Genomic DNA, 17744 nt, shown 5'->3' on the forward strand with positions numbered 1-17744 from the left:
AATTAAAATAGATTATCAGATTTTCTAAAACTGATATAAACCTCTAGAGTGCTCAGCGTGGTCAGACTGCGTCCAGTATCTTCTGCCATCTCTCTAATCGCAGGGCATCAACCTCGACTGGAACAGACCAGGCGATATGTGCGGCTCTAGCACCAAGAGTAACATCGGCAGGCGCCTATTGGAGTTTGCCAACAATGTGACGAAATTCAGACTCATGCTTACGGTGCCGCCCCTACCGGCGTACCTGGATTACTACAACTTGAAGACGTTGCTGCCCCTGGACCACTTGCAATACGTGGTTGTGGCCACGCACAAGCTTCGCCGTCCAAACGTGGTCGCGTGCGCTGGCGAACGGGTCCTGGCTATGACTGCCCTGCGTCAAATCAGGGATCAGTTCCTCGAAGAGGGAGTCCCCGAGGACCTGCTGCGAAAGTTTACCTACAGTATTTCTGTACGTAAGATACACACTGCTGGAGCACCGCTTCTGTCAAATTATGGAACTGAAGCTGCTTTTAATTTCTGCTGCAATGATCAGGTTTATTTATCTATTATATGTGTTCCAAAAGTCTCGTAGAGCCCTGAAAATCTAAATGGAGGTACATATTCTTGCTAAATGTTTTCACAATGAAGGCATTTAGCGCTTAATTTTCTGCAAAGCCGGCAGCAGAAAATGCTAATACATAAACCTAGATGGCGCGATGATACAGGGAATTTTAGCCTAGGGTAAGATTGAGTGGCAGTAAAGGTACCATGCACAATTCCCCACTGATAATCATCATCGGCATAGCACGCTGACTTTAGTGGCTGCACAGTGGTAGACTGTCCGAAAATTCCCCCCCTCCCCCCCGTTCACTTTGCTCATTGCCTGCTGAAGCTACTGGGCGCCTACAAATATTGTCTCATCCACCAAACAACCTTTCAGTCTGCTCCTCCTCATGGCGCATTCGGTTAAGGGGATGAGAGCACAAGCGCCGAGTAGTACAGAGCTGTACAGTAGCACCCCGAGAGAGGGTGTAACTGTACTCTTACGGGAACGCTCTCTTAGCGTCAAGAGCAGCGCGACACGACCATGAGACCACAGTTCTCTCACCAGCATTCTTCGCCTGCCCGAAGTACCAACCGTTGAAACCCGAGGAGAGGCCAGCGCTCCGTATAGAACCGCTTGTTTTGTCTGCCTTTGTTTTCACAGCGCAGCGATCTGCTTTGAGAGCACTTTCAAAGTGCTCTCGAGTGTGCATGCTCTCTCACCCGAATTCGCCATACGTTTGCCTTCCCTTAGTGATCATCGGTTACCCTGTATTGGAATTTCATTTCCGACCTATGCCCATTTCTTATTTTGTTCCATTAGAGGTTCCACAGGTAATGTGCTCGTCATCTCTAAGTGTGAAATTTTATGAGAATGCTACATTTCCTCTTAAGCTGACAATCTGCTAACTGCGTGCTCTGCGATCCTGCAGCTGCAGTGATAATTGCAAAAATCTGCGATGAAGCCTTTTGGTAGCAAAGAACAGCGATTTATCTTATTTTTCTTTGAACAATATTACCTTCATACTTCATATTAAAAGGTATATTGTCTTATGATTCGTGTGACCAGACAATGTCCTTCTCACTCACGCAGAAGAAAAAGTCAAATCACCGACAAGAACCAAACCATCATACAAGCAGGTCGGCTTCCTTTGGCTCGGACCGAGAGCACTGTACAATCGCATTTTTTTATCTTATATTGTAGTGTTCTACACCTCTGTTAACCACGCCTCGTGTAGACCTGCCACATATTGCCGTGCTTTGCAGTACATTGTTGTCTTCATCTTCGTGAAGTCCTATTGGACCGCTCATTCATTTAAACTAAGAAAAATGCCCAGTGCTCAGACTGCACACGTCTTGTATCAAAATAGCCGCCTATTTGTGACAGTGATAGTGCCGATAGTGCAAGAAATGCTTTCTCATTACTGCAATTATGCAGACTGAAGTGCACTTTTGGAAATTTTGTGTAGCTTTTCACTACACGCACCTCACCCTAGAGACAACAGAGGGTAGTCGACATATATAAGGGCACCATGAGGGAGCGAGTTGTACTTTGTCGTTCTTTAATTTATTTATTGTAAAACACGAAGTGTTAAGAGTGTTCGTCTTTCGATCTGCTGTTTGGTTTCTTTTCGTCCGTTGGCAAAGCCATTTGGCCGGAGTGATGTTATGTTAGTTGTTCGGCAGGTACAGAAGCAGAAGACGAGAACAGTAGACGATGATCTGATGATGGTCAGGAGGAGATATATATTTACAGATGAAAATATTATTTACATTGGCAAACAGTTACAGTAACAAGTCACACAGAAAACTGCAACTTAAGACAAAATAGACTCTCACACAGAGAAGTCACTACAAGCCCTTACTTTTCTACCGAGCATCTCGGTTAAAGCCTAGGGGCTGTAAACACGTGCTAAGCACGGAGCCTTAAACTTGACTGACAAACATGGTCCGAGGACCGCTTTTTGATGACAAACATCCACAAAGGCCCGAGGGCGGTCACCTTCGGTGATCCGCCCCGAAAATAAAGCAGCCAATCAAATTATTGAAAAACGTGCCACAACCCCCGTGGGTTGGGAATAATCTCGGACCCAGGTCCTTAATTACTTCAAATAAAAATACAACATTCAAAACACACACTCTTTCCACTCGCCGGTCCCCAAACCCTCTCACACGGCGCCTGTCTTTGCCTCCCCTCCTCAGCGTGTTTGCGACGCGACCTTGCAGCTGTGCCTTTGTGAAAGACACGCCGCGGGGGATCTCGAGGCGAGGTCACTCAGCCGTCCCGTTCGAGGAAAAGGGGGTGGGGGCACTGTCCCAGAGCAGTGTAGAGTCGCCGTCACGCGGACCCAATGTCTCACGACACAGCGGGAGAACGCTGGGCTGATTGCCTACTTGGGGGGGGGGGGGGGGGGGGGGGCAAGGGTCACGCCTATTGACGCCCTCTGCAGGCCATAAGGTGGTTCGCAGAAGCGTGCCATTGTTGTTCCCGGCTGCGTTCGCGCCTTGGCGACGCCTCGGGGCGAAAGGACAAAACAAACCAGGCCTCCCGTGCGCCCCGCGAGCCCGCGCCCAAGAAAAAGGGAGACAAGGAGAAAGAAAAAAAAAAAAACAGCGCTCGCTCCTTGGCCTCGGCGCCTGGGGGGATCGATCACCAGCGCGACTCCCCGTGCGAGTCGCTTTTCACTGCGGTCTTACACGCCCCTCCGAAGAGGGTAAATGTGCTTGGAATCCGGTCATTTCAGCCTAATACAACAAAGTCCGCAACAACCCGCGAAGAAAACAAAACATGTAAGACACTTCGCACGTGAATGGAACACCAAATGAAACTCGCGACACAAGATGGGTATAACACAAAACAAATCACACATTCGCATCGGTGGAGTGGACAGTGTTCGTGAAAGTCCCGCGCGCGAGCAATTGGATGTCCTCACGTCAAGTTCACGCGCACTCCACCGCTCACATCACATATTGCACCGGGTACGCGGGAACATTCACGCGTCGTCGAAAGGCCATGGCTCAAGCGTGTGCTTGCTCTACGCCCCAAGTCACATTGGCGACACGGGTTAACGCGTCGGCGTTACCATTGCTTGACCCTGTCCCGTGGGTCACCGTCACATTGTAGCGCTGTAAGGCCAGCGCCCATCGCGCGAGTTTTGCCCCATGAGGCGTACTAGTAGTGAGATAGGAGAGGGGGTTGTGGTCAGACACCACGTTAATTTCTGCCCCGTGCACCCAATGATCAAATTTCTTTAGTGCCCAGATAATGGCGAATGCTTCCCGCTCGATCGTAGACCAGCGGGTCTGCGTTGGCGTGAATCGGTGGCTGGCAAACGCTATCGGCCTTTCCCGTCCCTCATCTCCCATCTGCGCCAAACAAGCCCCCGCTGCAACGTCGGACGCGTCGGTGAACAGCCAATATGGCCTTTTAATGTCGGGGGTGTTCAGCGATGCAGCTTCGCACAGAGCTGACTTGAGCCTGTCGAGCGCGTTTTGCGCTTCCTGGCTCCACGGAATCGTGTAGGTACACCTCGTCGCGTCAAAGACGTGAGTGGTGCGGCCACCTCGGCGTATCCTTCAACGTAATCGCGGTAGTAACCACATAAGCCTAGCAGACTCCGTAGCTGTCTCTTTGCTGCGGGGGGCACGAGCCCACGAATGGCCGATATCTTTTCTGGGTCGGGCCCATGGGTTCCGCCTCCCACTATGTGTCCTAGGTACTTAATGTGGGCCTGTGCGACCTGACACTTTTCCCGGCTCACTTTAAGCTTGGCGTCGCGCAACAAATCAAAAATTATTTCTAAGTGCCGCAAGTGTTCAGTCCATGAGGAAGAGAAAATGGCGATGTCATCGAGGTATGCGGCCGCATAAGCCTGATGTTTCGAGAGGAGGGTGTTCATTATCCGCTGAAAGGTGGCCGCGGCGTTCTTTAGCCCGAACGGCATGACGCGCCAAGCATATTGTCCCTCGTGAGTTACGAAGGCGGTCAGATGTTGGCTCTCCGGAGCTACCGGCACCTGCCAGTATCCGCGTCGCAAGTCGGTAAGAGTGATGGCCCACCCTCATGATGAGCTCTTTAGGGGGTGACATTGGAAAGGCATCCGTGCGCGTCGCTGCGTTTAAAGCGCGATAGTCAACACACATGCGCACCGATCCATCCTTCTTACCCACACATACAACGGGATGGGGGCACTCGCTTTCCACCGGATACACCAGCCCAAGGTCTAGCAACTCGTTTACCTGGCGGCTCACCCCACTCCTTAATAACTCCGGCACGCGATATGGGAAGGTGCGTTTGAGCTGGTGGCCTTCGTGCAGCTCTATCTTATGTGCCCCAACTCGTGCGACTCCCGGCGTTTCGCTCAACAAATCAGCGTAAGCGGCAAACACCTCCGAGATCTCGAGGCGGTCCTGAGTAGGTAGGTGTGCGAGTTTCTCCGCATCTATCAGACGACCACCACATCTCTCAAGCACAGACCGAGGGGTGTACTCAATTTCACCAAACTCCTCGTCTTCCTCTAAAACTACTCCGACATGGCTGACACGTGCGTAGTAGGGTCGCAGCCTGTTCGCATGCACTATCGCTGTAGCCATTTTTCCCTTGTCGATTCTGTACGAGCTCTGCCTCTCTTGCGCGGTTACGACGAATGGACCGAGCCATTTGGGGGCCATTTTACTGCCAGGGTCTGTGTCAAAGAGCAATACCTGGTCTCCGAAGACCAACGTCTTACTCGGTGCGCGCTTGTTATACGCCTGCGCGTAACTTCCCTGACGTGCGCTCGCCGTCAAACCCGCTACTTCTGCTGCTACTTCTAGCTGCTCGCATAGCTGTCGCAAATACTTCGCGGGTTCTTCCCTGGTGTGTTCGGGAGGGGTTGCTGGCCTGTCCATGTTCGCTGCAGAATTGCTAGCGGTCCGATAGGGTTTCTACCAAATAAGAGCCGGAACGGCGCCACGCCTGTAGTGTCATGGGGGACTTCCCTGTACGCCCAGAGAACGAACGGGACCAGTCTATCCCAGTTCTTGGGATCTTTCTCAATAACTTGGAACATGTTCTTCAAAACGCGGTTCCACCTTTCCACTGTCCCGTTGATCTCCGGATGCTCAGGAGTCGAAAAACGCGGTGCGCATCCCAGTCTTGCTAACATCTCACGCGTCAGCTGCGCCGTGAAGTTCGTTCCCTGATCTGAACAGACTACCTCAGGTATGCCTGTGCGGCTGAAAATCGTAAGAAAGGCGTCGCATGTTGCCCTAGCGGTTAGGGATCGCGAACAGACTACCTGCGGCCACCGCGTGCACAAGTCAACGAGGCAGAGAGCGTACCTATGACTCCTGCTCGACGGAACATCGAGCGGCCCGATTATATCGACATTTACGACCTGAAACGGATGGTCGGGTCTGGTGAGAGGTGTGAAGGGAACCCTATCTTTAATTCGCCTGTCTGAGCGGACTTGACAGCCGTGACATGTCCTGCAGTGTCGCGTTACGTCCCCTTCTAAGCCTGGCCAGAAAAAGCTGTACTTGATTCTGGTCTTTGTCTTCCGTGGACTCAAATGGCCTCCCCAAAGGGACTCATGCGCAAGGCAGAGTGCCTCTTCACGCCTGCTAAGGGGGAGCACAAGCTGCTTCACTTTGCTACCGGAGATCGAGTCCCAGTGATACAACAAACCGTCTGAAAAAAAAACATGCCTGCCTTCCCTGCCTTTGCGTCAGCCCACGCTTTCTTTAAGGTTTCGTCTGATACTTGGTCGGATCAGAATACCTGGCGCTGTTTTAGGGCTGCGTCCGCGTCATCCTGGATCGAGATTGCATCTTCCTTCTCGCTTTCTTCCAGATCTACTTCACAGGGCTGTTCCGTCGCTACACCCTGCTCACCACTCATTAGTTTGTCTGCCTCAGGCCCCGCCGCTTGCACCTCGTGTGATGCAGAGCTCAGCTTTGCGCTCTGCTCCGCCATGGTGACAGACGCGTTAACTGCTTCAGACAGAGGGCAGGCCTTATTCATAACAAGTGCCTCGTAACGACTGTCTATCTCCGAAAGCTGTTCCCAATTCTCCCTGGAGAGCAAACAATCCACTCCCTCCGCCAGCTTATCAGAAAGCGCGCATACAATGTCTACTGCCTCGGGCCCTGCTATGTGTGCGGTGGGCCGCCTGATGCTTACCGCAAGAGTGACCAGTTTCGCGTTAACCGTCTCCCCAAAAGCCGAAACTAGCTTTATCGAGCCGGATGGCTCCCGACATGTACTTGGCACGAGGCCTTCCCTAACCACGGTTATCTCGCTACCGGTATCAATTATAGCTGTCGCCGGTATCCTGGCGCACTCAATCTCCACCTGCTGTAGCTTCGATTTGCGTACCTCGTCGAATGACTGGGGCGTTTTCATCTCTGCTACTAGGGTTGTCTGGGAGGTTACTGACGCCGGTGTTTCGAATGCCTCTACGTTGGCTACAGCTACTTTTTGAGCTCGAGCGCGTTTCTCCTCCTTCTGCACGTTTTGCGAAGCGCGAGGGCATTCCTTGGCTCGGTGGCCAGGTGCGCGGCACTCATAACACTGAATTGGCCGTTTGCTATCATTGTTCGCCGCTTGCGGGGGTCCCTTCGGTTTTTCCGCATACACAACAATTTGTTTCGCTGCGCGCCCCTTGCCTTTAGCCTGTTCGAACGTTTGGAGAACGTCGGATATTTCATCCGGTTTTAGCCACCTCTCCTCCTCACGAAGACGCACATACTCTAAGCCCTCAGGGCTCAAGCTACCCTTTATGCGATCTGCGATGATCAATGATACCAGGTCGTCTTTGGTTTCTACGTCCCGTGACCGAAGGTAGTACTGAAAGTACGTCTTAGTGCGCGAGGTGAACTGCGCCCAAGTTTCATCGCGGCGTTTCGTCGCGCGCTCAAAGCGTTCGAGGTATTCTGAGCGGTTAAGCTTCAGCTCCTTTAAAACGGCTGTTTTTACCGACTCGTAGCTGCCACACTCATCGTCCCCGAGGTTACGGATAAGGTACCTGACACGCTCAGCTAGTGCTGGCATGATTAAGTGAACGCGGCTTTCGTTTGGCACCTTGAACGTCGTGAAAATTCTCTCGACTTCCTCGAACCATAACGGCACGTCCGCGTCACACGGCAGCTTCAGTCCCTTAAGGACTTTAGCGCATTGGGAGACTGGATCGGGCCCCATTCGACGCTGATCGTCAATGTCTCACCTTACAGACGTCTGCCCGCTTCCCGCTATCGCCATTGCAACCGCTGGATCTAGCCCAAGTTTCTGTAACTCTAGGCGTTCCTGTGAAAGAATTTTCAATTTTTCCAGCTCAAAATTTAGTTCCATGCGGCGAATTGCAATCGCATCGGATACCGACATATCCGCTACTTCACGTAGCGCTCCTGCTACCGGCTGAGTTGTCGCATGCTGCGACTGCTCGCTGTCATCTGTTATATTTCCCCCTGTTTCTCTCTCGCCTACGCTCGCCATCATGCTCTGTGTTAAAACCATACGCCACTTTACACTTGAGCCATAGCCACTTCAACAAAGCGCAAGAAATCCCGCTTACCCGTGCTGGTGTCGCCAGTTGGGGCCTCCGTCCCTTGGTGCCGCAGCCTCGTCGGAGTCCTTCCCCAGAACGCTGCCTCTGGTTCGGGGCCTGGATCACCTTGCTGCTTCTGGCTGGACGTGCGGACGCTTGTTGCCTAGTGGGTTCCCAGGGCCTGGGGGCTCTGGGTGATGCTCGTGGTCGCTGGTTGCCGAACCCTGTCGTGCTGCGCCAGTGATGTTATGTTCGCTGTTCGGCAGGTACAGAAGCAGAAGACGAGAACAGTAGACGATGATCTGATGTTGGTCAGGAGGAGATATATATTTACAGATGAAAATATTATTTACATTGGCAAACAGTTACAGTAACAAGTCACACAGACAACTGCAACTTAAGACAAAATAGACTCTCACACAGAGAAGTCACTACAAGCCCTTACTTTTCTACCGAGCATCTCGGTTAAAGCCTAGGGGCTGTAAATACGTGCTAAGCACGGAGCCTCAAACTTGACTGACAAACACGGTCCGAGGTCCGCTTTTTGATGACAAACATCAACAAAGGCCCGAGGGCGGTCACTTTCGGTGATCCACCCCGAAAATAAAGCAGCCAATTAAATTATTGAAAAACGTGCCACAACCCCCGTGGGTTGGGAATAATCTCGGACCCAGGTCCTTAATTACTTCAAATAAAAATGCAACATTCAAAACACACACTCTTTCCACTCGCCGGTCCCCAAACCCTCTCACACGGCGCCTCTCTTTGCCTCCCCTCCTCAGCGTGTTTGCGACGCGACCTTGCAGCTGTGCCTTTGTGAAAGACACGCCGCGGGGGATCTCGAGGCGAGGTCACTCAGCCGTCCCGTTCGAGGAAAAGGGGGTGGGGGGCACTGTCCCAGAGCAGTGTAGAGTCGCCGTCGCGCGGACCCAATGTCTCACGGCACAGCGGGAGAACACTGGGCTGATTGCCTATTTGAGGGGGGGGGCAAGGGTCACGCCTATTGTCGCCCTCTGCAGGCCATAAGGTGGTTTGCAGAAGCGTGCCATTGTTGTTCCCGGCTGCGTTCGCGTCTTGGCGACGCCTCGGGACGAAAGGACGAAACAAACCAGGCCTCAGGCCTCCCGTGCGCCCCGCGAGCCCGCGCCCAAGAAAAGGGGAGACAAGGAGAAAGAAAAAAAAAACAACAGCGCTCGCTCCTTGGCTTCGGCGCGTGGGGGGATCGACCGCCAGCGCGACTCCACGTGCGAGTCGCTTTTCACTGCGGCCTTACAGCCGGGGTAAAAGGAAGAAACGAAAACACCTTAATGCATCCTCGGAGAGGACCCCAAGAGAGGGAATGGAACCGAAGAGAGCATGATAAATGATATTTGGGGTTTGAAACAAAGTGTGAACTCACGCTTTCCTTTATAGGAATAGAAAGGGAAGTGGAGGGGGGGGGGGGGGGGGCAATACAAGCAAAAAAGCGGAGATAAATGATGGCGGCTGCAGGAGATTGGAAAAGGTACTTGGCGCGTTACTATGTAATTGACTGATTTAATATGGATAGTGAAGCTTATCAAGACGTCTCAGACAATTATTGATGGAGTCGATCAAGCAACCTCGTAGCACGCAGTGAACCGGCCGATCGAGGCGCGCACAGAAAAGAGGCGCGCATCTATACTTCATTGCCCAAATAGCGCATGGGATTTATTTTCACTCCTAACTCCTTTTTTTCGGTCTTTAAAACATTTTGTGCTAGAATTTCACCATAACAGATGAAATGTTTTGCTTTAACATACAGAGACAGTTTCCAGGAATCTGGAAATCCATGTGTGAACCTATGATTACCGGCCATTTAGATGTCACGAGCACATAGCACCCGTAAGGAGTCTTGCAGAGGACTGCTTTCCTGTATTGAATGAAAGTAAAGGACACCAGAACTGCACGTGGCATTACTTTTGCCGTAAACACCCTTTGCTAACTCCTCTCGACCTGCTGGTCTTTAAGGCATTGCTTTACGACAGCGGAACTCACGTTTCGTGGTAAGTCACAGATATTTCCGGCCACGTCGAAATTTAAACGTTCAATGCCACGTCCTGCGTTCGCCCATACGTTGCTGATTGGCGGAGATGTCATGTACATTACAGGGACGCAATTGTGTCCCTATAGTCATAAAATCGAAAGTATTGCGATTTTCAGGCCTATAGATTTGTTAAGGGCTCGTTTCGCGTTCCGTCGTCTTTCGGATTTGTACAAGCTTGCTTTTATCTACTTGGCTTAGTAGAATTAATTTGCTTGTATTGAATTTTGATTGAATTGTATTGAAATTTTGATAACTTTTGCAGTTATTTTTGTAAGCGAAACTTTAGGTTTAAGCCATTAAAGCTGGGGTGCGCTTTCAGCGTCCCTTATTGTGAAGTAAGTGGTGCGTACGGGGAAGAGGGACGCAGTGGTGAGCATTGCAAAAACGCTTACGCGGCGTCCACATACTGATTGGAAGACCTGAAGCAACAGATTAGCAGGTCAAATTTATTCTAGTTATTGATTCAAATCAGTCCCCAGAAAAGAGCCTGCATCTGTTAAAAATATATATATATCAGAATGTTGAAAGTGTTGAGACTGACGGCAAGGTCATCCGAGTGCCTAAGGCTGCAGTAGGCAAACGCCTTGATAGATACTTAAAATGTAAAAAATATTTCTCGATGACGCAATGCAAATGTTTTTGTATGTACTATTTCTTTAGGCCAAAGTTCTAATTATTTGCATTCAAACTGCTGATCAACCGCAATAAATATTTGTTCCGTACTCGTATGAGTTCTCATTACTCACTTGCAAACATTTGCCGCGATTAAAATTGTTTTTTATTCTCTCAAAGGTTGGCGCCGACATTTTCATGTTGTCAGACTATACAAAAGTGGGGTACCTGGCGCCCATCTCGGCCATCGCGAACTTCTTCAATGGTCGTCAAATTATGCTGGGAAAAACGAGCTTCACGGACGTGTGCTATCTGATCAGCGAGGACGAAGACGCCGACCAAGAGTGCAGAGTGGTAAAGGGCAGCCGCACTTTCAACGAGAAGCACGGCGTTATTCAAGAGGTGGGTGAGGCTTTACCTCCGGCCGCTGACAAAGCCTTGATGACGACACAGCCATGTCCTAGGACAGGCTTCATAATTAAGGTGAAAGCCTTTAATGGCTCGTAGTGCCGGCGATTGGTCACACTATAGCTGTTATGAAAATGACTTCATGATGACGTCATCAGAAACTTAAAAATTCATAATCCATCGAGAATTGAGCCTTCTATCCTTGGATCATCATCCGAATGCTTCAACCGACTACGCCACGCCCGGGAACGTGAAAACGTTGCGGACGAGGAATGAGGAAGAAGCGGGCAGTGGCGCGGGCAGGAGCGTTAGCGCTAGGCCCGCCAACAATTCGTTAAACGTCATCTCAATATCATTGAATATCATCTCTCAGTTCTCTTCCTCGTGCGTTGACCAGCTTGCCGCCACGTAACAATATCATACTTCTGCTTGTCTAGCGTAAGGATGATAGTAGCGATCATAATGATGATGCAGTTAGTGATAAGGACAATGATATCAGTGGAGACAATCATGACGGTGTATTTATTTTAGAATGATATAAATAAAAACAAACCTAATGCACCCTGTACAGCCCCAAACGCTTTCGCCTTTCTGCAGTGTAGATTCAAGAGTGCTCTCGGAAAGTTTTCTCGAACGTGAGTCACAACTTTTACCCTACAGTGTTGGGTGCCCGGTTGTTTAGGAATGCCGGCGTCGGCGCATGCGTGTGTCTTGCTATTGTAGGCACATGAAATAGCAGGGCACGGATTGCTGGTCTTATGTGTCACGTTCCGCGACCACATAGATTAGAAGCAGATTAGTAGCAGCTGACAACTAGTTTCTCTTTTAGGACGGGAGGAAGGGATAAAAAAGAGATGCCCGTGGATTCTGAGTAAAGTAATGGTAGGATGCAGTGGTACAGATGTACGGCTTGGGTGGTGGAGCTCTTTATGCATTTGATGAGTGTTCGATCACAATGAATGAGAACCTAACACTACATGCTGGATTTTTATCACTATGATAACAGAGGCACCAAGTTAAAATAAGAAGCAGAATAAGTGAAAAAACATAGAAGAGGCGCACACACACACACACACGCGACACACACACGCGACACACACACGCGACACACACACACACACACACACACACACACACACACACACACACACACACACACACACACACACACACACACACACACACACACACACACACACACACACACACACACACACACACACACACACACACACACACACACACACACACACACACACACACACACACACACACACACACACACACACACACACACACACACACACACACACACACACACACACACACATCGATAAGAGAACAGAAGGCGCGCTGACACAATCGTCACCAGCCGAAGATATTGCCCAGGCTTCTGAAATCTCTCTCGTCAACCTAACCTCATTCGTTCTCAAAACTACTACGTTATTAAGGTCTGCTGCGGACTTTTCTTTCTTACATAAGGTACAGTCTTTTCAGTGCAACCCGAGGTTAGTTAAGGACTTATTCAAAATTGTAGATGCATGTTCTCTTATCCTGTCTTCATTGCACCTCCCAGTCTGGCCGATGTATTTCTTTCCACAGGATAAGCGTGTCTGATAACCTATCGCTTGAATGCATTTAGAATATCTTGTACAGTGCTCTGTTTTACATCTTGATTTATTTTCTTCCTATTCACTCTCGCACACATACGTTTAGCCTTGATGTGAGCCGCAGGAAGAATATTAACGCCGTAGTTTTTACCAATTTTCTTCATGTTGTGGGCGAAGCCTTGGAATAGGAACCAAAGATATTTCTTCCTCTGCATGAGAGGTCCATTCCCTAACCTTTGTCGCTTATTCAACATCAACAAGCTTTCAGCTACCTTGAATATAAATTCAAGAAATCCTGCTTCTAGAAGCTTCTCACCCTGGTTTAAGCAACTCTGACTCATACAGTGATGGCATGATTTTGTAAGAGCAGGAAGCATGGCCGCTTCGCTATACCTACTTTCACTGTCTTTGAACGATTTGACTTATATTGTAGAAATTTCTTCTAACTCGGGGCTGATAGCTCCAACATAAATGTCCATCCTAAAATTCGAGGCGCAAATAAAGGAACCGTAGAGCACCATCTTCTGAAAGTTCCGAAGTGAACCTAAGATAAGGACAACTTCTTTCAAAAACTAGCAGCGCAATGATTTTGAATTTGTCTCTGTCATTTCCTTTAATTAGCACCAAACGTCATTTGACGTAACGCAAGACCTTTAAAATACGCTTTTCTGTTAATTCATCTTTAATCCTTCTATCGCATGACGCAAGGTAGACATCACTCAGGGCAGTGCAACACTTAAATCAATGCATACTCCGCTATTTTGGACATATAATAATTCTTCATAGCTAGCAACGGCTGACGTAAGGTAAGCTTTTATGAACTCTTCGAAAGTGTCCACACCTTACGTCCTCTACCCAGTAATAACTGGGTGCCTCCTTCGAGCTATTTCAATTTCTTTTGTACCAACGCGGATGATTACGCTTCTTCGGGGTGGCGCGGTCAATTCTCCGTCAAGGAGGTTCAGAACGACGTGACGCGTGGAATGTCTCGTAGCAGGTATGGTTATATCTGTCGAGAGCTTGATGAGTTTTGAGCGAAGGTCGATGATCGCCCGATGTTCATTAAGATATCCATACCCAAAATCACGTCACGCGAGCATTGCTGTAGGACGACGAAGCTTGTAGGGTAAGTACGCGCACTTACTGCAACATTTGCGGTGCATCGCTCCGATGTCGGAATTAGAGATGTAAAATTTCAAGGAATGTTGAATAGCATGAAATAAAACCCTTTTTTTCAAGGTTTTTTTCACGAAAAATTGGCAATTTTGCAAACCGTGACAAAAACAGATTTATTTGCCACAACACAAAGATCAATAATAATGCTCCGAAGTTCAGTCGAAGATACAGTTATAGATGTCATATTGTGAAATGAACTTCTTGTTCTATTGCACCGAGAAGATAATGATTTGCACTTCAGGCGAATATGGGGATATATCATATTTGTGGAACGAACTTTTTTATATTGTACCGAGAAAGGGAACACGAAAACTGATTTATAAGTCACTCTATATCGGACTCAGAGTCACTGCCGCTGGATGCGGCACTACGCGCAGCAGCATGATTGAAGTTGTGTCCATAGCTATGTTCGACTGTACATACACAAGCTTTCGAAAGCGTTCCTCTGAAAGCCTGTTGCGAATCCTTATAGGGACGTTTCCGACCAGTTTCGTTCGCAGCTGGCGGATGATGGTGGTATCTGCAGCAGTCCGCAAGTTAGAGGAGTTAGCGGCTGGTTGGTGCAAAGGCCTTGCCACCAGGTAGATATGGCCACGTGCTTCGCTGAGTCCCAGACTACTGTCCTGGACCAAATTCCTGCGGATGTCCTGCACTCTGCTACGTTGGAAATCAGTTTACCGATGCCCAATGAAAGGTGCCGTGCTTTCAGAGATATCCACTCAAAGCAGTCTGCATTTTGCGCATCGTCCAAGTGTTTTCCTCTGTGTCTTGCATCCAGCAAATTAGCAGCAATGTGGACTGGTCGCAAACAAAGCTTTTCGCGCCTGTTGGTGTTTTCTTTTGCTCGAATCTGTTCCTCGCTTGTCAACTCGGAGGTCGCCGGTTTGCTGTAAGTTCAATTTTAATGGAATGGAAGGCTTGTGGAACGTCGGACAGCAGAGCATTGTCCGACTCGAGTGAGGTTATGGCTGACGCAATTGGTGTACTTAGGAGCAGGTAGCTTTACACGCGCTTCCAGAAAAACTCTTCGTCAAAAACAGCTTCTCGCACGGACTTATTTACTTTGAGGTCACCTTATATCACGGTCTGCTGATGGGCTTCCTTGTTTCTCAGGAGCCTTTGGAGTGACAGAGCCATGCCTCCCCACCTTGTTTGGCTCAGAAGCTTTAGAGTTTCGGATCTCCCTTTACCATCTATTGATTCTTGTTTCTCCTGAAACGTGGCAGCAACTATGTGGGTACGCTTCACGTACTTTATAACTTGCCTTGGCGTATAATGGACGTCCTCTAATGTCTTTAGTTTCATCAAAACATCCAAAAGCAAGTTCAGGCCGTGAGCCGCGCATCCAATGCATGTGATATGCTCATATTTGTTTGTGACCAAGCTGCAGGCTGCTTGTATGTTGCTGGCATTGTCTGTGACTAGCGCCACTACTTTATCGCTTCCCAGCGATTCAATCACTTTGCAGATCTCGGAAGCGATATACACCGCAGTGTGACGATTTTGCCCTGTTTCAACAGCTGAGTAGAAGAATGGCTTTGTCGTTGCCACGACGAAATTCATGACTACTTCGCCACGAATGTTCGTCCATCCAGCTGTCAAAAGCGTCAGACACGAAGCATTTCTCACGGTTTCCTCGACGTGTTGCTTTACTCGCGTGTACTCAGCTCAGTAGAGGTCCACTCACAAGGTGTCGAGAAGGCAGAGAATACGATGGTCGAAGCATCCTAAAAGCTGCTCTCCAATGTTCATTCTCAGTCACAGAGAGAGGCACATTGCTTGATATATCGCTCGAGCCAAGGCAGTGTCGATATGGCTTTGCTGCTCTGGAGTCATGCTGTGTACAAAAGGCGCAATACCCATGATTTTTGTTTGGCAAAGGCTGCTCTTCATCACGTTTGCTGAGTTCTGACTCGCTTGTTTCAATTGATGACTGATTTGACACACCATCAGGATGTTTGGCGTTCGTTTCTGTGCTGCAAATTTCCTTGATGTCCAGCGGGCATTTCTTATACGCCAACAGATGCCTTGTCAAACGTGTGGCATTCGGAAATCCATGCTGAACACTGCAGTACTTGCATACTGCTCGCTTTGTTTCGCCAGTGGACGTTTCGCAAACAGAAAAATGTTCCCAAACATTCGACCGCGGACGAACCATTGTCAACCACAACCGTCTACCATGCTAACGAAGTGGCATGCGCTCCGAGTAATCGTTCTTGCGTTTGTTTTGTCAGAGTACAGATGACAGCACTGTGCAGCCCTGTCGTCCACTTGGCTGCGTCTACTTTTCATTAGATGGCAGTGCGAGTCCATCACGCTTGACCTCCCTTAGTGTTTCTAGAGTTTGAGGTGTTACTGTGTAGCTGTCCTACCGAATCGCTGTTGCCAAGAAGCTAGGTTTGTATTTGGCTAAAACCGCTTACGTGCACAGCAGCCTATGTTATTTATGCCGTTTGTGTCGCGTTGTAGAATTTGCAGCCATTTTGTTCTATTTCAGCCGTGAGTTCAAGTATTCCCAGGTAGCACAAAGTGGGCTATGAAGGAGGGTCCCTGGTGGGTCCGATGTAGGCAATGCAGGACAGCCCCGGTGGGCTCAATGTGGGTGCTGCAAGAGGAGCCGACGTAGGCCTGAAGGCGGCTGTCGACAAAGCCCCGATGGGCCCCACTAGGGACCGATGCAGGCAGCCCTTGCGGGGCTGCCCACAATTTTCCCGCATTGCCAAAAGGGTACATGACGCCGATTTCCCACGATGGTCCTACTTTAGACAGATTCGGGCAGCCGCTCTGGATGAACAATTATTGTTTTTTCGGTTAGCCCCTCAGATAATGACATAGGACCGATGCAGGTTCTATAGCGCAAGCCGCACTTGGGCTTGCACACATTATTCTCACAGGGGTCCGACGAAGGAAATTGATGGGAAGCCCTTGTCCACGTTTTCCCAATCATTACTTATGCACGTAATTAAGTAATTATTTTATGCATGTCTGCCCTTTCAAAACAGCCGCAATATTAAATTTTAAAATAATTCTAGCCTAAATGAGTTTGTCTACATCTCATCTTTGAAGATGTGTGTTCTGAACAGTAACTTTGTGCTTAGGAGCAACAGTCAGCAATCAGTATGTTTGAGTATTTTTAGCGCAATTTGTATGAGCGCGGGAACTAAAGCCACGTAATATTTCTAACCGACTAAACATGGCAATGACTGTTATACAAATAATCTATAATAGCAATATGGGGCAGCATCTAATACAAATAAAGGTTTGAAAGAATCATTACACAATTGCACGCAAGCCTTCTAGCCCCATTGCGGCCGATGTGGGACCTACAGCGATTTTGTGTGGGCAGCCCCAGTTGGGCTGGGTGTTGTTTTTGAACCTAAATCCCACCTGCGGTTGCACTTGCCTTCAAATTTCCCACAAGGGACCAATTTTGGTACCACGCGGGCACGCCCGCCTTCCAGCCCCTTTACAGCCTATAAGGGACCTCAAGCGGTTTAGCTAAGGCTGACTCATTTCGGATTCACGAGGGCTTGCCTAAATTGAGCTCTTATTCATTGTAAAAATGGGGGTTTATTCAGCGGATCAACAGGGCTTGATCAGCAGGACTGAGCAGATCAGCTTCGAACACAGCGGCAGCGAACACAGGCAGATCCAGCACGCGCAGCGATCACGATGCCACTGACTGGCATGTTCCTTGTGCACTTCTTCCTCTTCACAATTACCCGCGGGACGAAGAGGAGACATCCTGGCGACTTACGGCGTGAGCAAGACGGCAGGGTCGTAATAGGGTTTGAGGCGCTGGACGTGAACAACCTCGCGTCC

At 49.2% G+C, this 17744-nt stretch overlaps 1 protein-coding gene across 1 annotated transcript in view; it reads left to right on the forward strand.

The window, feature by feature from the left end:
• The first annotated feature begins 214 nt into the window (after window positions 1-214).
• LOC146194652 (uncharacterized) overlaps window positions 215-17744 on the forward strand; it is a 38910-nt gene continuing 21380 nt past the window's right edge. Inside the window, exon 1 of the mRNA XM_084596608.1 lies at window positions 215-451. Within this exon, the coding sequence (XP_084452734.1) occupies window positions 215-451 (237 nt within the window). The remainder of the gene's footprint in view (window positions 452-17744) is intronic.

This window comes from Amblyomma maculatum, chromosome 3 (assembly GCF_055883805.1).
Source record: "Amblyomma maculatum isolate TAMU_Amacu chromosome 3, ASM5588380v1, whole genome shotgun sequence".
NCBI lineage: Eukaryota > Metazoa > Arthropoda > Arachnida > Ixodida > Ixodidae > Amblyomma > Amblyomma maculatum.